Source organism: Protopterus annectens, chromosome 6.part0 (genome assembly GCF_019279795.1).
Source record: "Protopterus annectens isolate FY-2018-M chromosome 6.part0, PAN1.0, whole genome shotgun sequence".
Taxonomy (NCBI): Eukaryota; Metazoa; Chordata; order Ceratodontiformes; family Protopteridae; genus Protopterus; species Protopterus annectens.
Window position 1 is genome coordinate 433,442,279 of NC_056737.1, and position 19,327 is coordinate 433,461,605.

Sequence of the window (19,327 nt, forward strand, 5' to 3'; positions counted from 1 at the left end):
CTTAATAGTGGCCTCTCCTTCTCTTCTATTAAAATCCACGCCTCAGCTATTTCAGCTCATTTTGATACAGAACAGCCCCTGTTCTCCCATCCTTTGATTAAACAATTTCTTAGAGGGGCTTCTAATATCAGACCTCCCAGAAGGCCACCCACTCCAGCCTGGGACCAGAATTATGTTTTAGAATAACTAACTTTACCACCCTTCGAACCTGCTGCTTCAGCAGAACTAAGATATCTCTCCTGGAAGACTGCTTTTCTCCTAGCTATCACCTCAGCCAGAAGGGTTTCAGAACTTTAGGCACTGATGGCCATTGAGCCCTTCATCATCTTCCATGCAGACAGGGTCTCCCTGAGGACTAACCCCTCCTTTATGCCCAAGGTGGTATTGAATGTAACTCTCAACCAGGCCATACATCTACTCACCTTCTTTCCTAACCCTCAAAACAAGGGGGAAAGAATTCTGCACTTACTAGACGTGCACAGACAGCTCAGATACTATCTGGACCGTACTAAATCCGTCAGGAAAACAGACCAACTACTTGTCAGCTTTGCCCAGGGGCAGAGGGGAAGCCCATTTCCAAACAAACCATTTCCAAATGGATATCGCACTGTATCCATTTCTGCTACAAATTGCATGGGAACCCCCCCAAGTCTATTTAAACCCATTCCACTAGGGGAGCCTCCACTTCCAGAACCTTCCTCAGAGGAGTTCCCACATGGGACATCCTGTAAGCTGCCACCTGGACTTCTGTCCATACCTTTACCAAGCATTACCACCTACCTCTATTTTCTAAGGCTAGGGCAGGGTTTGCCTCTACAGTTCTGCAGGGCATGCTGACCCATTCCTAGGTCTCTTACTAATCCTACCACCCCTCTCCTCAGTTTGGGAATCCTCCCACAGGTGATGACTGCAACAGTGAAACATGAAGAACATAGTACAGTTGTGTACACTTACCATAAATGTAGATGTTCGAATGTATTCACTGTTGCAGTCCTGGTTTCCCACCCTCTTTCTCCCTTATAAGCTCTTTCTTTAGGGAGACATAAGTTTCTAAAGGTGGCCTTTAGCCACCAGGACCACTTTAATTTTTTGGGCCTCTGACTGGTTAGGGCAAGAAAAACTAATGTAATGGTGTCGGCTGCCTTCCTTTATAGCACTGACGACCCAACGTCAGGCAGCAAGCGACAGCAGCCGATGCAGAAAAACATTGGCTCTGGTATTCAAGCCGGCCGAGGGCTACCACAGCAGGGATAACTCACAGGTGATGACTGCAACAGTGAATACACTCAAACATCTACATTTATGGTAAGTGTACACAACTGTACTTTCTGAAGAATGTTTTCCCGTGAGCCACCCAAGAGAGATGGTGCTAGGGATGCTGTCCCATAAGTAAATAATGAAGGCAAGATGGAAAAACTACACATAAAGAAGTTATGTTCTCACCATAATGTTCCATGTGAGTGGTCCATCTCACCTTCATTCTTACTCCCATCCTCTTGCCCCCATCCTTTTAGCTCCTGGAGGATCGAGAGGTTTCTAACTGGTATATGTTTGTCTCTGGTGTGTGTGTGTGTGTGTGTGTGTGTGTGTGTGTGTGTTTGTAATGCACACATGGATTTAAAAAGTTTACACACCGTGTTAAAATGCCAGGTTTTTGTGATATAAAAAAACAAGACCACAATAAGTAATTTCAAAACTTTTCCCACCTTTAATGTGACCTATAACCTGTACAATTCAATTGAAAAACATCTGTTAGGGGAAAAAAATATAAAAAATAAAATTGTACAATAAGCTGGTTGCATAAGTGTGCACACCCTTAAACTAATACTTTGTTGAAGCACCTTTTGATTTAATTACAACATTCAGTCTTCGGTAGGAGTCTATCAGCATGGCACATCTTGACTTGGCAATATTTGCCCACTCTTCCTTACAAAAGCGCTCCAAATCTGTCAGATTGCGAGGGCATCTCTTGTGCACAGCCCTCTTCAGGTCACCCCACAGATTTTCTATTGGATTTAGGTCTAGGCTCTGGCTGGGCCATTCCAAAACTTTAATTTTCTTCTTGCGAAGCCATTCTTTTGTTGATTTGGATGCATGCTTGGGGTCATTGTCGTGCTGAAAGGTGAAATTCCTTTTCATCTTCATCTTTCTAGCAGACACCTGAAAATTTTGGGCCAAATGTGACTGGTATTTGGAAATGTTCACAATTGCTTCCACCTTGAGTAAAAAGCCCCAGTTCCACCTGAAGGAAAGCAACCCCAAAGCATGATACTGCCACCATCATGCTTCACAGTGGGGATGGTATTCTTTTGGTGATGCGAAGTGTTGTGTTTGCTCCAAACATACCTTTTGGAATTGTGGCCAAAAAGTTCAACCTTGGTCATATCAGATCATAACACATTTTCCCACATGCTTTTGGAAGACTTGACATATTGATTTGCAAATTTTAGCTGGGCCTGGATGTTTTTCTGTGTAAGAAAAGGCTTCCATCTTGCAACCCTACTCCACAGCCCAGACATATGGAGAATACTGGAGATTGTTGTCGCATGTAGTGCACAGCCAGTACTTGCCAGAAATTCCTGCAGCTCCTTCAGTGTTGCTGTAGGTCTCTTGGCAGCCTCCCTGACCAGTTTTCGACTTGTTTTTTCATCAATTTTGGAGGGACATCCAGTTCTTTGCAACATCACTGTTGTCCCATATTTTCTCCACTTTTTGATGACTGTCTTCACTATCCAATGCTGTGGAATTTTTTTGTACCCTTCTGACTGATACCTTTCAACAATGAGATCCCTTTGATGCTTTGTAAGCTCTCTGCGAATCATGGCTTTTGCTGTAAAAGGCAACTGAGTAAATGTCAGAAAAATCCTAGTAGGACAGCTGAACTTTACTTGGGGTTAATCAAAGTCTCTTCAATTGATGGCAGGTGTGTACACAAGAAGACTGAATGTTGTAATTAATCAAAAGGTGCTTCAAAAAAGTCTTAGTTTAAGGGTGTGCACACTTATGTAACCAGTTTATTGTACGTTCTTTATTTTTTATATTTCTTCCCCTAACAAATGTGTTTGTTTTTCAATTGAATTGCACATGTTGTAGGTCACATTAAAGGTGGGAAAAGTTCTGAAATTACTTATTGTGGTCTCTTTTTTTTTATATCATAAAAACCTGGCACTTTAACAGGGGTGTGTAAACTTTTTATATCCACTGTATATATAAATTGTTATACTAGCAGACAAGATCTGGGGAATGCCCTAGAGCATCATGCGATAGGGAGTGAGCCATAAGCTGGTTGATGACCTCGAGCTTTAGTAAATGGCTGTCAGAACGTAGGATCGGTTCTGAACCCATAAGTAAAGAATGAAGACGAGATGGACAACTCACATGGAACGTTATGGTGATTACATAACTTCTTTTTTTCCTCTCAAAAGTGATCTTAGAGTGTTGAACCAGTCATTCACTTTTTCTTTTGGGGGTCAAATACCAGTGAGCGAGAGCACTCAACATTGATTTACATTGTCAACCAGGATATACTGAAAATGGTGAATGAGTTCAAGATGATGCACCAGTTTTACATCACCTTTTTTCCAGGTGCTAAATGCATAGTTGTAGCTATTCAAACTCTGTACAGATGGATTAATAGTTGCTCAGAGATTTGTCATTTGGTGTAGAACTTTCTCTTGGCCAGTGCAAACCTGTTCCACCAGGAGTGTGGTGGCTGCTTATGCTTGTTGGAAAACTGCATCCATTGCAGAAACTTGTCCTGTTTGGTTTCTGGTTCATAATTTGATCAAGAATTAATGCTTAAGCTGTGACTCCAGGGGTCAACCTATTTTGATACTTTAGTGCTGCAGAACTTTGTGCTCTGATTCCTTTTTTTTTATTGTTTACCCCGGGATGGTGTGTGTGTGTGTGTGTGTGTGTGTGTGTGTGTGTGTGTGTGTGTGTGTGTGTGTGTGTGTGTGTGGCACTCCTTGCTATTCTTTGTTACCTACAGTTGATGCCCACTGCAGGGAGTTTGTAAAAGTAGGGTACGTCACTTGTAAGTACTTAAACTGCAAGAAGGTGCTCTGTTATGGATACATCTTACTGTCCTGTTGTCCATGAAAGCTTGGAAAATCATTCTACCCACCTAGAAGATGAATGTCCTGTTAAGTTTACAGAGTTATAATTTGATATCTTTATGATTTGCTTACTCAGTTTCCATGGGGTCAGAATTGGGGAATGATGGGTTGAGTGAGCACTCCTACATCCAAAGCCTGACTGTATGTACCAGTGGTAGTTGTGCAGGTGAGTGGAAATGCACAATTTTTTTCTGAGATGACTCACTGGAATAATATTCCAAGCGTTACTTACTGCCAAGGTCCCACTTAGATGACTGATGTGATAGGCATGTGCATATATTATGCCGGTTATACTGCTAAGCTTGCCTGATCCCACCCTGAAGTATAATTTATTGCCTTCTGTGTTTTGTAGGCCCATATCCCGCTACAGAGCAGAGCTTGCCCTTAAAGACAGAAATCAACTACTTGAAGCGGCCAATCAGGAGCTGAATTCAAAAGTAGCTACATCACAGGTTAGTAGCTTTTTTTCTTGCATGTTTTCAGGTATACTTTGCTTTCTCCAGGCTTTGACATACTGGTGCATACAGCATTACTATGAAGATGTGATGTGAGAGGCTTTAGAGAAAAGTCTTATTTACTGCATTGGTAGCTGTCTTGAAGCGGCCATTCAGGAGCTGAATTCAGAAGTAGCTACATCACAGGTTAGTAGCTTTTTTCTTGCATGTTTTCAGGTATACTTTGCTTTTTCCAGGCTTTGACGTAATGGTGCATACAGCATTACAATGAAGATGTGATGTGAGGGGCTTAAGAGAAAAGTCTTATTCGCACTGGATACACTGCATTGGTAGCTGTCTTGGTTCTTATTTGCCTCATACTGATGCTTAACATTTAGGATGTAGTACCGGCTCCCTGTTGATATGTCAATGATATGACAAGCCGGAAAAAAAAAAAAGGCAGACAACACAGGAGAAAAGCAAATGTATTGCTCTTCTCCTTTAAACTTTTTCCAGGGGTGCAGAGTAGACAAGCCCCCCTGCACCTACTGAAAATATATATACCAACTCTGAGATCACCATACCTCGATCTGATCTGGTTTTAATGCAAAGTGTAGCTCATTAGGTACTTTGCCACTGTTTTCTTTTTACAGGACAACAGCTGGCCCCCAATCCAGTGCGGATGAATCAGCTCCGTTTATAATTTGTGATAGCCACCCAAGTTAACTGTTCCCCTCCCTCCAGCTCCTAGTACCTCTTAACATGTATCCCCATATCTTGTATACCAATATTGTTGTTTTCCTTATTTCACAATCTGGCAGCATTCCTAAGTTTTCTTAAACTTAATCTGTGAGGGATCCATTTGGGAGGCCACACACAGAATCAAGGATTATTCTAACCTTTTGTGATAACACTCCCACCCCGCTCTCCCAGTTACTCAGACCACCAGCTGACCCCTCAGGAGACTGATAGTATTTTCACTCAGCCCCACCAGCTGACCCCTCAGAGATAGATAGTATTTTCACTTGGCCCCAAGATCCACTGCACCCTAGTCAGACTTTCAGGATTCCAACAGCCCTTCAGCCAAATGGTCTCATTTAGTTCTTCTTTCCTTTTAGTTTGTTTTATAATGTATCTACACAGACCACCTACATATGGACACCCTAAAGCAGACTGGCATTCTTCTGCTCCAGCCCCATATGACCAAACTTTCTCTATGGTAGAATTTTTCTGATGTGGAAAATCCCAAGCTTTACAATCACTTTGAGTATTGGCAAATCTGACTAAGCTTACCCAAAAGTGCAGCACATTTTAGAAGAAGCTCACATACAGGATCCATTGTAAGATTTTTTGACTTGCATTTTAAAATGAGTTTTGTGAAAAAACAGGAAAAGAGCATACGGTGTATTTATAATTTTCCAAATGAGATGTATTAATGTTTTAGTTTTTGGAATTACATGTTGGAACATGGTTTTGATGTTTTTAGTGAATTTGATAGCGAAAAGAGCACTCCTCTGTAACTTCATCCTCACACACCAGGACAAACCTCCCATGACATTACGGGCATTCAGAATAAATGTTTAACCCTCCCCCTATCCACCCCCTCTGTCCAATGGGAGTTTCTTACTTGCTACAAACCCACTTTTTTGACATTAAATTCAGAGCTGGAAACTACCTTTCCTCAGTAATCTAAGCAGCGCTCATTTTCCAATAAAGGTTTTAAACCATTCAGGATTGTGTGTCATTTATTCAGATCTTTAAAGACTAAGGACTGACTTCATAGGCAAGAACTGATAAGAGGTTCCAGACTTATTCAGGGGGTCATCCAACCTAATAACCCACCACATGCAAGTACTTTCCACTGCTTATTCCTTTATTCCTAGTGACAGGAGTCACTTAGGCACTTCTACTCCCAAGGACTGGATAAAGGCAGATACCCTCCTTTATTTATACACCTCAGAGGAAAGGGAATATTACAAGAAATGGTAGCTTGGACTTAGTATATGTAATTCAGTTCTTTCGGCCATTCAGCCTCCATATTTTGGGACTCACTCTAGCAGGTCCCAACATTTCAAATGGTTACTTGTAGCATCTCTTGTGTAGAGTTGGATGTCTTGAGAAAGTCTATTCGCACTTTGAAAGTTAACAGTGTAGGTTACTTTTTTCAGAAAGGGTCCTGTATTTGAGCATCCGTTTATTTGAAAATTTTCAGTTATTCATTTACTTTTCTCAGCAGACTGCCACCCTTCCATGTTACAATGCTTTGACTGATAGTCTGGCTTGTCATTTAAGCCAAAGTTAGTCAATAATGTGTAGTATAGCCATACAAACTCTTCATGGAGTGGCTGAGGTAGGCTGAACCACTGAGAACTTGGTTTCTTAAGTGCAGTAGTTGGTACACATTCACTGCCCACCACAATGTTTTGTAGGCACAGCCTGCAGCGATGACCAGTTTTTTACTGTCTCCATAGTGTGCAATAGTTCACTGTTTTTTCCATCTTATACTGGGTAGTTCTTTGCAGTAGCTCCATACCCTCTGAAGAAGTCAGTGCTAATTTTTCCTGTTCCTATAAAATAAAAAAAACAAAAGTTTTTCCTGTCCCTTGCTAGACCTCTGATCATGGCCTTTCTTAAACACAGGACACTGACATCAGTGGTTAAAATCCAAGTGCTGTAACATTGGCCAAGCAAAATAATTTGCTTCAGGCAAAACATCTGGGCATTCTTTTTCTCCATTGACAAGTATTATCACTGTTCAGCACCCTGTCACTAGCTCCTTCCAGTTATACATTTTACATTTTTTGTATCCTGAAAATAAAATTGAGTAACCTTGAAATGATGAGGCCGCTCTGTACTGAAAACAATATATAGCCAGTAATCATTTGATCATGTAAGTAGCTTTTGCCAGGAAAATGTGACCAATGTTTATTGTTTTAGTTAGCACCCTGCAGCTGTACTCCTCTCTACAGTGTCTGCATTCCCTGTACACAAGGCCTTCTATGATTATTCTGGTCAGCTCTGTGCCATTCACTTTGGGTGTAAGTTCCACCTGTCTACCACTTTCTCTGTGTAATACTACTTGGACTTCCAGCTTTATTCTAGATAAAATGATCATATTGCTCAATACTGCATTAGCCTTAAATATATGGGGCTATATCATGCCAAGAGTATAACGGACAAAGCCAGCTCCCATAGCTTTGAGACACTTCCACAGTCAAGTTGATCTGCGTAAAAAACTGTTTTAAGCGCCAAGCTCTTCAGAGCTTTCCTGCTGCTGAAGATAGCACTCCTTTTCTGGCTTTCAGGGATCAATGGTCAGCTTGTGCTGTTCCATTTCTGGACAGATAAGTTCCTTTTCAAGAAGAACTTTCCATGTTTTAAATGCATTCCTTAAATGTACTTTCCTGGTTAGTAAACTTGTTTATGTAGGAGTTTGTGTTTTAACAGACAATCCCTATTCCTGACTGTACTTTTAAACAGGAATGTACTTTTTGAGGCAGGTAAAGTGTATTCAGATGCTTTTTACTATATTTTTGTTGGGGAAAGAGGCACCATTTTGGCTCTACCCTGGAACAAGCTACTTGTCCTATGTTATGGTCAGTCCTTCTTCCAACCACAAAAAGAAAAAGTTGAGTAAACAGCCTTTGCCACCACAGCAAGCTATCGATTTGCCTCAGCCAAAGGTGGGTGACTCTGCTGTGGCCAAAGCTGGTTCCTCAGATCAGTCATCTTTTACCCCAGATCCTTATGGTGTAGCACCTACAGTCCACTATGGTCCCAAGGTTAGCCATGTTCTCTGTGGCTGTTGGGGGGGGTCCTCTCAGTGGGCAAAGGAGACCCACTTGTCAGTCCTGGTTGAGGGGTATAGGGAAGCCTTTCCTGTTAAGTGAGAATATTGTGCCCATCCCTGAGGAAGCTGATACTGTTAACAGCCCCGTTAACCAAATTTTTCCTGTCAAAAAGTAACAGAAAACTAAACCTATAGAGAGTGCTGCTCAAATTCTCTGGACAAGGAGTAGTTTAGTACATCTGGCTCAGGGTCTAATTCAGGCTATTGATCCTTATACAGTGGTTTCTGGTTAAAGAAAAAGGGATGTTTCTTTTTCTTGGGAGATTCAAGAATCTGAATCTAAACAGGAAGATGACAGAACAGATATAGGGTTTTCTCCTCAAATTTCTGATTTAGAGAAGAAGTACAGTATCTGATTCTCTTCATGGAAGTTTCTTAATCTTTAAACCTTTTCCAGAATGTGCCAGTGTTTTCAGTCAGAGAAGATTGGGGTTTTTCAGTCCCTTAGCAAATACTATGAGCTGTTACAAATGGGATTTCCAGAATGTTTATCCATTCCTTCAGTGCCGTTACCATTGGAGAATGTGTCCCTGCATGCAATTTTCCTGACAGTCAGCCCTGCTGCCTCTTAAAAGGCCGACCGTATAAAGTTTCTCAGTCTTTTAAGTTTTTTTACACTCCTCTGAAACCTGACCCAACAGTTGTATCTTTAGTTAATTCCTATCCTACTCTTTCTGACAAGGATGGAAAATTTGATAAATATGGGGAAAAATGTAGACCTCTGAAACTTTGATGTTCAGAATTTTGAATTCTCAGGCTCGTATGTTAAGCATGAGGAATGATTTGTCTGCAGTTTCTTCTTGTGAGGAAAAATCTGCTTTAACTCATTAACCCCGATTACCGCCAAGAGGCACATTTAAAATTACATCTGAGCACTCCCTGAGATGTAAACTATTTTGATACATTACATCAGAGGTCGTCTAGAAGCACAATTAAGTTCACTAACACAATGCTACTCCCACTCCTGAAAACTGAAGTGAAAAGGTACTAATTACCTTCTCAACTTTATTTTCACAGTTGAGTTAGCTGTTTAAATATGAATTTTTGGAGAAAATCGGCTTGCTGTGCTCCATTACTATGGTTATGATCATTCACAGCTGGCCGATTTTCTCTGCTTTCCCGGTTATAGTAAGCACAAACACTAGCATTCCCCCTTCACCTGCATTAAAGCAAAATAAAAAAAATAGAAGGTAGTGTAAAAAGAACCTTCTAAAACCAATACGTTTATTTACGGGCAGTAGAAATAACTAGCAAACACCATTGCTTAGCCCGTATTCTTTCATTGGTCCCAGCTGGTGATGCAAGCAGTGGCAGTCAAGCAGATCGCTGCAAGAGGGTTCATCAATCAAGCACGTAATAACCCAAAGTGACAGCAGTGCAAGGGACACTTCAAGGAAGCAAGTCTGGTACAGTATAAGAAGCACATTTATTTATTTTTGTTGTTTAGGGAGAACAGTATAATCTAGGAAGTTTATGCTGCATAAATGTTGTACGGATTAAGAAATATTTGCCATCTAGCTTTATGCATAAACTGTCAGTGAAGTCTGTTGATAAAAATGTGAATAATGCTGTTTTTGTTTATGGTTTCTTTTTACTCTTTGTAGTCATAGTCTTGTCATTATGCAAGCATTATTTTTTTCTTTTTTTCATAGCTCGCAAAGGTTGTGATTTATGTCTTGCTTGTTTTATGGATGTTTATGGTGTCATCTTTTGTGCAATAGAGTTTGAGTCCTGGAAAAGCTGTAGTGTATATGCGGACATAAACCAGAGCGAGCAAACAAATGTGTGTGTGTGCATCTATGTGTGTCCGTCTGTTTATGTACATGTATTTTTGAAGGTTAGTACTGTAATACATCTGTGCAGCAGGTGACTGCAGTTCTTAGCACTTTGAGTTACAGTAACATTTCTGTAATGGTTTATTTAAAAGTGGCCACTCAATGGCAGCTTTTACTGTGCTGAAAAATTGCGGGCATGATCTGTTAAAGAATTTGCATGCTATTGCTACAGCATTTTGCTCATTCATGGCATTTGGGAATTTGGCAGCATATTGAGGTGCGAGTTTGAGACAGAGCCCTATAGACACTGAAGTTTTTATCAGTTATTGATTTCCTCAGTAAAAATATGTCTTTATTGCTAGGTGTAGTTTACGATAGTGGTGTTCACTGACATTCTGATTCCTAGCCCTCTTAACTTTCTTTTAAAAAAAAACAAAAAACTGTAGATATCTGAGAAATCGGGCGCTAACCAGTTCCATGTATAACCGCAACTGGAATAATGGCATTTTCAGTTGGTAGTGCACTTCAGTAACAATCCCACCTCATAATCCTTTGGGCACTCGGTAACGGCAACTTTCTATTTTTTAGTCAAACCTGTCATTCTAGCAACTTTCTAAATATGCAATATGGATATTTAAAATCTGCCCATGATTCTTTTTGCTCATTAGTTTTTGCCTTTGTCTGTGATTGTTGCACATTAGTGCAGAGGTTGAATGGTCCAAGGATGGTGGTGTCCCCTCATACATTTGTATGTCCCACAACAGCTTTGTTAATGACGGTACTAATAAGTGCATAAAATAATCACGAGGTCTGAAACAGATCTGGGCTTGGACAAATTTATGACAACTCTAAATTGTCAACATCTTATATCACTGGTGACTCCTTAGTTCTGGATTTTTTTTTTTGTTACATTTATTTTAATTTGTTTTGGGTGCTACTAGTTTTATAAAAAATTATTGTACAGGAAAGCAATTGCTGAGGGTGCTTGGGTGCCAAGTTATCTTTTATGTCTGTATGGATTTCTTTTTATTAATAAATTAAGCAAAGACACTTTGGTTGAGGGGGTTTGGTCCAATGGGAAACATAATTAACTAATTAAGTTTTTTCTTTGATACAAAGTGCTTAGCCAGAGATGATCAATACTAAAGTCTCCTGTAATAATTGTATTGCCTGTATTAGCCAATTTTAGGATGTCAGGTATGGTGTTTTCAATAACTGTATGTGGTTGCTTATGACCAGCTTTAGTTATAAGCCAGTTTAGGGTATATTCAAACATAGATGCATTCACACCTGTTAATTTTATTATTTTTGACATTTCTTTTTGACTAGAATTATATCTCCACCAGTTTTTTTGACCTGATCTGTTACTGAGAAGGCCAAGCTTATATATCATAACCAACCTCCTGAAAATAATTCCTTATATATATGTATATATATATATATATATATATATATATATATATATATGTGTGTGTGTATTTACTGTGTATAATACATATATATATATATATATATATATATATATATATATATATATAGTATGTATATTTACTATGTATAATATATATTTACTATGTATAATGTGTGTGTGTGTATGTATATATATATATATATATATATATATATATATATATAGTTATAATTTTCATATTTTTCTAAATATCTGAACAACCAAGTTACGCAGTCAAAACTGCGTAGTCTCATATATAAGCTCACATACAGACAAAATGCTGCTGACAATTTGTGTGCACACAGTGAGTACTGAGATATTGTGAGTTGCTTATAAATTAATATAAAATTAATATTTTTTTTTGTTATTATGACTCATAAAAGCCAGTTTAAACCTCCAGAACTCCCCTCGAAAAAATGAGTTAAAGGATAAAGTGGGGTAAAAAGACATAGTGCTGGTAGAGGAAGAGGGCAATTTAAGTTAGTAAAAGAAATGCAGTGGGGACAGAGTGTCAGAGGAGGTTGTAATTGTGTGATCATTTAGGGGGTCTTTATATTAAAAGTATCTGGGTATATAGATTCAGAGGTAAGTACCAGGCTAGCCTTTGCAAGCCATTTTAAGCCTAGACAGTTTCCCCTCTTTTGTGTTCAAAATAACCTATCCCACTTGGTTATAGATTGTCCTGACCCGTCCCATGGATGATAATTGTATATTACTCCTAATGAGAATAACTGGGATCATACCATAGATAATTTGGGATGGGGGCATGCATGAAATAAAGAGTTTAAGAGCTGCCTCTGTCCATTTGTAGTAGAGTGGTACAGTTTCTGATTCCCAGCCATAGATCTAAATTGTGCTTATACATGGACAGGGATGAACAATTATACTCTTACTCTACAATTTTTCTTTATATTACTTACAGAAATCATACATTTTTAAGACCAGACAATTTTTTTTAGAGGGAATGTGATGCAAACATTTGTTCATGTGTTCATAGGTGTTTACTAGGCTAATGATCACAAGGGCCTTTTTAAGCCTAGCCATGCATCCCAAATCTCTGACAAGTTCTGATAACCTTGAGAAGTGTAAGCAAAGGTTTGGGAAATGAAACATTTACAGGTTGCCTGTGTCCATTAACAGACATAGGTGGCAAACCAGAGAGGGGAAGTTTTGTTTTTTATAGTGACGGGTTGGTTGGGACAGCAATAAGAGTACACTGTGTGTGTGCGTGCGTGTGTGTGCGTGTGTGTGTGTGTGTGTGTGTATGTATGTATGTATGTATGTATATATATATATATATATATATATATATATATATATATGTATATATATATATATATATATATATATATATATATATATATTTCTGGGTCTACTTTGTTTCATTGAATCTCATTTCACTGAATTTCATTTCACCCTGACCACTTAGCTGAAAACTCACATTACTGAAAACTCATTTCACTGAATCTCATTTCACTGAACTGCAGTTAGTATATATGGCACTGTGTAGAGTACTGTAAGGCAAGTAAAAGACATATGCCCTTTTCAACACTGTATTGCAATCCTGGAGTTAGTATATATACCCAGAGTCATTCAGAAAGCACAGTCCTTGGGAAGCAGGATAATTCTCATTGCTCCTTATTGAACTTGTCAAGTTTGGTTCCCCTTCCTTTGGCCTCATCTTCAGGAGAAGCCTTGGATTCTGGACCCAGTTCCAGACCTACTGACACATATGTCAGGTGTGCTTCATCCTTTTCTCCACACCCTAAAATTGACAGCTTGGCTGCTCCACTTCCCAATTTAGTCAGGCTTCAGAATTTCACTCCTACAGTTAAACATATCTTCATGTCCTCTCAAAAAGCTTCCACACTAGACTCTGAATTCATGCCCAATTTGTGAGACACTTAAAAATATGTTTTTGAAGAGATGCTACCCCCTAGCATTAATAAGAGGTCTTTATAAATAAAGTCTATGAAAAAAGAGCTAGTGGTTGGTTCAAGCTTTTACTGAATAAAACAATGGAATCAACAACAGCATTACCCTTGAATGAATTGGCAGTTAATGGTCAGGCCGATGTTATTGTTAGTGAACCAGATAGATGTATGTTAAATGAGATTGGTAATAACCATACCTTTACATTTATTACCACTTTCTCTATGGATTCTGGTTCTGTACGAGACATCTTATTGAAAAACTGGAGGATCTTGTTGGACGACCCTTTCATCCAACAAAAAATTAGTGTTAGCCCTGGGTTAATTTTTAAAAGAGTGAACAACCTAAAGAACATGTTTGAAAATAACACGAGCGTACCCACTAAAAGTGGGAATGACAAAATGTGGCAGATGCAATTTCTGTAAATTTATGTTGGTTGCTAATTCTTTTACTCTGAATAATGTAACATAACAGATTAGAGGTAAATACAATTGTGAAAGTTCTGGTATTTTGTATGTTACCTTATTCAAATGCCTAGGGTTCTATATTGGGAAACAGAGAGATTCTTTAAAGATAGGGTTTACGAACACCAATATAATATTGGGAAAGCTAACATCACGAACACTTAGGCTAAGCATGTCTCTGAGAACCCTGGGCACTTTTTCAACTATTTAATAATAGATAATGTTAGCAAGAACATCAGAGGTGGCCCTTGGCCCTCCGTTTAGAGGAGAGGGAGCTTTATTGGTAGCTCAAAGTTAATGCCTTTGCCAGCCATGGCCTCAATGACCAATGTTCTCTGAAATGTATTTTACATTTAAAAGCTTTAGAAAGATAACTTTTATGTTAAAACACTTTTTAAAGCACAGTATTTGTGTTATTATATGTGACTTATTTTAAAATATGTATGAAAGGTTGTGAAAATTTACCTATTTTCTTAATAGCAATGTATATGTAGTAATAATGGGGAGAATGTCTTTAAATGGTCATTAGGGGAAGTGATGTCATTTTATTTGAATTATTTATACTGGCTTTTCATGGTTTGTAATTGTCTGATGTTCTTTCATTTGGTTTGAACGGAAGCGCTTACTTTGAATGTATTACCCTGTCTTTGTTGATTCTTTGTGAATAAACTGTGGATGTACCTTTGTTGAACATTGCCTTGAGTTTTTTTTTTTAATAGAAAACTGTATTCTAGCAAATGGAAAAGATTTTCCTTTTGGGCTCAAAACAGAAACATTGATCCCTTTTCTGCGCCCATCCATTTTATTCTGGAATTTTTGGCGGAACTCTTCCAACAAGGTTCAGCTGCAGCAACCATCAGAGTACAACTCGCTGCAATCTCAAATTTCCACATTGGTGATTCTGTCTCGAACTTAATGTAACACAGGCACAGGTTGTGTAGAGCCTTCTTGAAAGGTGCCTCCTTATTAAGACTCCCCTTTAAGGAACACCTTTCTCCTTGGGATTTAAATTTTGTTCTAATTCACCTGATGTTACCACCTTTTGAGCCCTCATCTTCAGACCTCAAGTTCCTTTCCTGGAAGACCATTTTTCTGGTGGCTATAACATCTGCTAGAAGAGTATCAGAGTTGCAAGCTCTTTCTATTAAACCCGCCATATTTGATATTTCATAAGGCTAGGTATCCTTGCGAACTAATCTGTCATTTTTACCCAAAGTCTCAATCAATCTATTGAGCTTCTAGTGTTCTTTCCTAATCACAGCAACAAGGCAGAATACAAATTACATCAACTAGATGTGCATAGACAACTCAGATTCTATTTGCATAGGACCAAAGATTTTAGAAAATCTGACCAGTTATTTGTATCCTTCTCTCATGCAAAAAAGGGTAGTTCAATTTCAAAAACTACTCTTCCATCTGGCTCTCAAACTGCATTACATTCATCTATACCTCAAATAACAGAGTTACCATTCAAAGTGAAGGCTTATTCCACTAGAGCAATGGCTATGTCTTCTGCCTTTCAAGCCAGAATTCCTTTGGATAATATTTGTGCAGCAGCTACTTAGACTACTCCTCATACATTTATCACACATTACAAAGTGGATTTGGCCTCCAGGGACAGGGACTCCTTTGGTTCCACTGTGTTTAAAGGTGCACTCTCATGAACCACCCAGGGAAAAGGTGCCTAAGACGCTGTCCCATCATTGTAAGAATGAAGGCGAGATAGGACAACATAACATAAAGAAGTTATGTACTCGGCATAACATTCCATGTTTATTGTCCATCTCGCCAGTCATTCTTACAAACCCTCCCTCCTTCCCCCTTCCAAAGACTCCTTGTGGACCTGTTGGATGTTTTTACTATCTTCAGGAGTTCTTTGTTTCAGTTTGTTTCTCCTTCTATTGGGGATAGTGTGTATATGTATGTGTGTGTGTGTGTGTGTGTATATACATATATATATATATATATATATATATATATATATATATATAATATGTGTATATATATATATATATATATATATATATATATATATATATATATATATATATATATATATATATATATATATATATATATATATATATATATGTAGTTTTACAATTCATTTAGTAGTAGCAGCAAACAAGATCTGGGGAATTACACCACTGCATTATGGGATACCTACTTGTCACGAGCCAAGTTTGAGTCTTTCAGCTGTGTATTCAGCTGAGTCAGAGCCGCGAATCTGCTCCGAACCCATCATTGTAAGAATGAATGGTGAGATGGACAAACATGGAACGTTATGGTGAATACATAACTTTTTACAATACGTGCAGTTACAGTATGACACTGTGTCATTATCACTTGTCAGGTAAAACTCTCAGCAGCTGCCACTGTTATTCATATTACTAAAAGTCATCATCACATTGATGAATGCACATGCCAGCTTTTGGTTTCTGCCATTGTGAAGTCATGCTGAAGCCCTTCCCCTTCTTCCTTTCATTTGCATCTATTGTAGGATGCAGATGAAGGTATCCAAGATACAGATGAAGGGATCTATTGTGGTTATATGGTTCATATTTTTATGAATTATTGCGTGATGGCAGCAGTGCGTGATATACTGGCAACATGCACCTAGTGACAAAGGATGGAAAAAAAAACATGAGTCAGTAGGAGCAGTATTACATTTCATGAAAACATTTTTCACTACTTAGAATATAGTAAGAGAACTGTAATTGTACCGCTGCTAGGGAACATTTCAACATGCTAAGTAATGCCTCATTTGAAGACAGTGTTAGTCCTCACAACATGATAAAAGAACTGTGCCCATGGGCTGTACACATGTACAGATATCACAGTTTGTTTAGGACTTAGGTTATGAAAGTTATTAAATTTTTTCATATTTTGGCAAATAACATGCTAAGTAATACCTAATTCTGAAGACAGTATCAGTACGTACAACATGGTAAAGGAACAACTGTGTCTGTATGCTATACACATGTACAGATATCACAGTTTATTTAGGACTAAGGTTATGAAAATTATGATTTCTTTTCCATATTTTAGTGAAGGAAAGATGTCAACATGCTAAGTAATACTTCATTTTGAAGACACTATCCGTATGTACAGCATATAAGAACTGTGTCTATGCTGTACACATGTACAGATATCACAGTTTGTTTATGACTCTGGTTCTGGAAATTATGATTTTTTTTTTAATATTTTGGTAAATAACTTTGCTAGGGAGCATGTAATTGTGCCAAGTGATGCCTCATTTTGAAGATGGTGTTAGTCCTTATAACATGATAAAAGAACTGTGTCTGTATGCTCTACACATGTATAGATATCAAAGTTTGTTTAGCACCTAGGTTATGGAAATTGATTTTTTTCATATTTTGGTAAATAACTTTGCAAGGGAGCATGTCAGTGTCCCAAGTAATACTTCATTTGAAGACAGTATTACTACTTACATCATGGTAAAATTACTGTCTGTATGCTGTACACATGTACACATATTACATTGTTTATTCTTGTAGGATTATGAAAATTAAATATTTGCAATATTTCTTGTTATTATGCCCATATCTTTGCAACACAAATGGTGCATCATTTTGAAGCTGACATTGGGCCACACTACTTGCACACTATGTGGTCTCTGTCTGGTACAGGTTATGAGATATTATGCTTTGTTTAATCATCAATTATGAGAAATATAATATTAATCATATTTCTGTGAATATCTCCATAAAAGAGCCTCACATAGTAATAGTTAGTGTCATTTGAAAGCTGACATTCATACAAACAAATTAATTACAAATTGTATGGGTCTGCATGGTACATTCACCAAGATATTGTGATTTGTTTTACCAAAAAGATAGAAAATATGCGCAATATCAGCATTTTTTGGCAAATATTTAATAATGACTTAGATGCACACTATCGGCATTTACACTGTTGGAAAGGTCAGTGTCTGCTGAACAGCTTTTGCATTTACATTTTTAGTCTAGCTCTTATGGTTAAAGAGATATGAACATTTGTTTTCTGTATGGTATTACAAATGGATTATCTGAAAATAAGCTCAGGGTGCACTGTTGTTCCTATGGTGGAAGTAAGCAGGCAGCATTTTCTGAGCTGCTCCAGAGTGAATGGGTTAAATGGTTTAGTTTCTTCCATTTTACAGGTCACAGCTCATGCCTAAAGTGAGTGTATGACTCTGACAATTCTTTCAGGGCTATGACCACTGGTACTGTTTTGAGGAGCTTTGCCTGTCTGTGTTATCAAAACTTCCAGATGATGTGAAAAATGAGATTTTAAATTCTCCTTTGATAGAGATTTAGATCTCATGTTGTTAATCTTCATGTAATCTTTGACTCTGGGCTCTGTTCTTAGCCTCAAAACCGACTCTGCCGTTATTCCAGCTCACACCTTCCAGAAACTCTTGAGCTAAGCTCTACCCATAATGCTCCTCACAAAATCACCCCATATCTCGTTTGCTGCTTCATAGTGCCAGACACGTTCTCTCCTCTGAGCTCTCAAGCAACAGCAATAACTTTATAAAACTGTAAGTTTGACCTTTTTTTCTAAAATCTACTTTCCTTTTCCATTTCTATTACCCGCTCCTCTTTTAAATAGTTTATATTGTGTGTTTGGTCTGTTTCTTTAATCTACTGTTTCAGTAATCTCTCAGATACTATTGTTGGTATTTTTCCCCTTTACCCTACCAGTATTTCTTAAATACTATTATTGGTACTTCCTTCCTGCCTTTAGTTTATTTAAAAAAAAAAAAAAAAAAAATATATATATATATATATATATATATATAGATATATATATAAACATAAAACCCTTTCTATAATTTTTCTTGCATCTGTGTAGGTTTGTAACTGTGGCCTTTTTTGTCATGGCAGACAAGCCTGTTAAAGGGACTTCTGGCTTCAAAAGGTGCCAAAATGTGATAGGAAGCTTCCTAATTCAGACGGGCACACTCTTTGTCTAATGTTTAGGAGTAGTACATTTACAAGAGGACTGTGCGATTTGCCACAATTCTAGCCATAGGGCTTTAATTGACCATAAAAATAAGCTTATTCTGAAAGGTCTGCTTAAATCAGACTTTGAAGAGGCCTTATCTAATCCCCAAATAGAGGCAAGTTCACCACCTTCTTCCTCAAGTAAGACAAAGAAAAAAAGTCAGTCAGTTCCGACACGGTCTTCGAAACCGCCTAGTAAAATGGCCAAGGCTCCCATGGTTCCTAGAGTTCCCTCTGAACCCGTGGATCAAATGACTCAATCTTGGGTACCTAGTTCTGAACCGACCTCATTGGT

The 19,327-nt window shown here is 38.2% G+C and overlaps 1 protein-coding gene across 2 annotated transcripts in view; it reads left to right on the forward strand.

Moving 5' to 3' along the window:
• Positions 1-19,327, forward strand: part of KNSTRN (kinetochore localized astrin (SPAG5) binding protein) — a 1,051,623-nt gene that overhangs the window by 582,013 nt on the left and 450,283 nt on the right. For both annotated transcript variants that reach the window (XM_044074175.1, XM_044074176.1), the window contains one exon: positions 4,471-4,570. In XM_044074175.1, the coding sequence (XP_043930110.1) occupies positions 4,471-4,570 (100 nt within the window). The remainder of the gene's footprint in view (positions 1-4,470; positions 4,571-19,327) is intronic.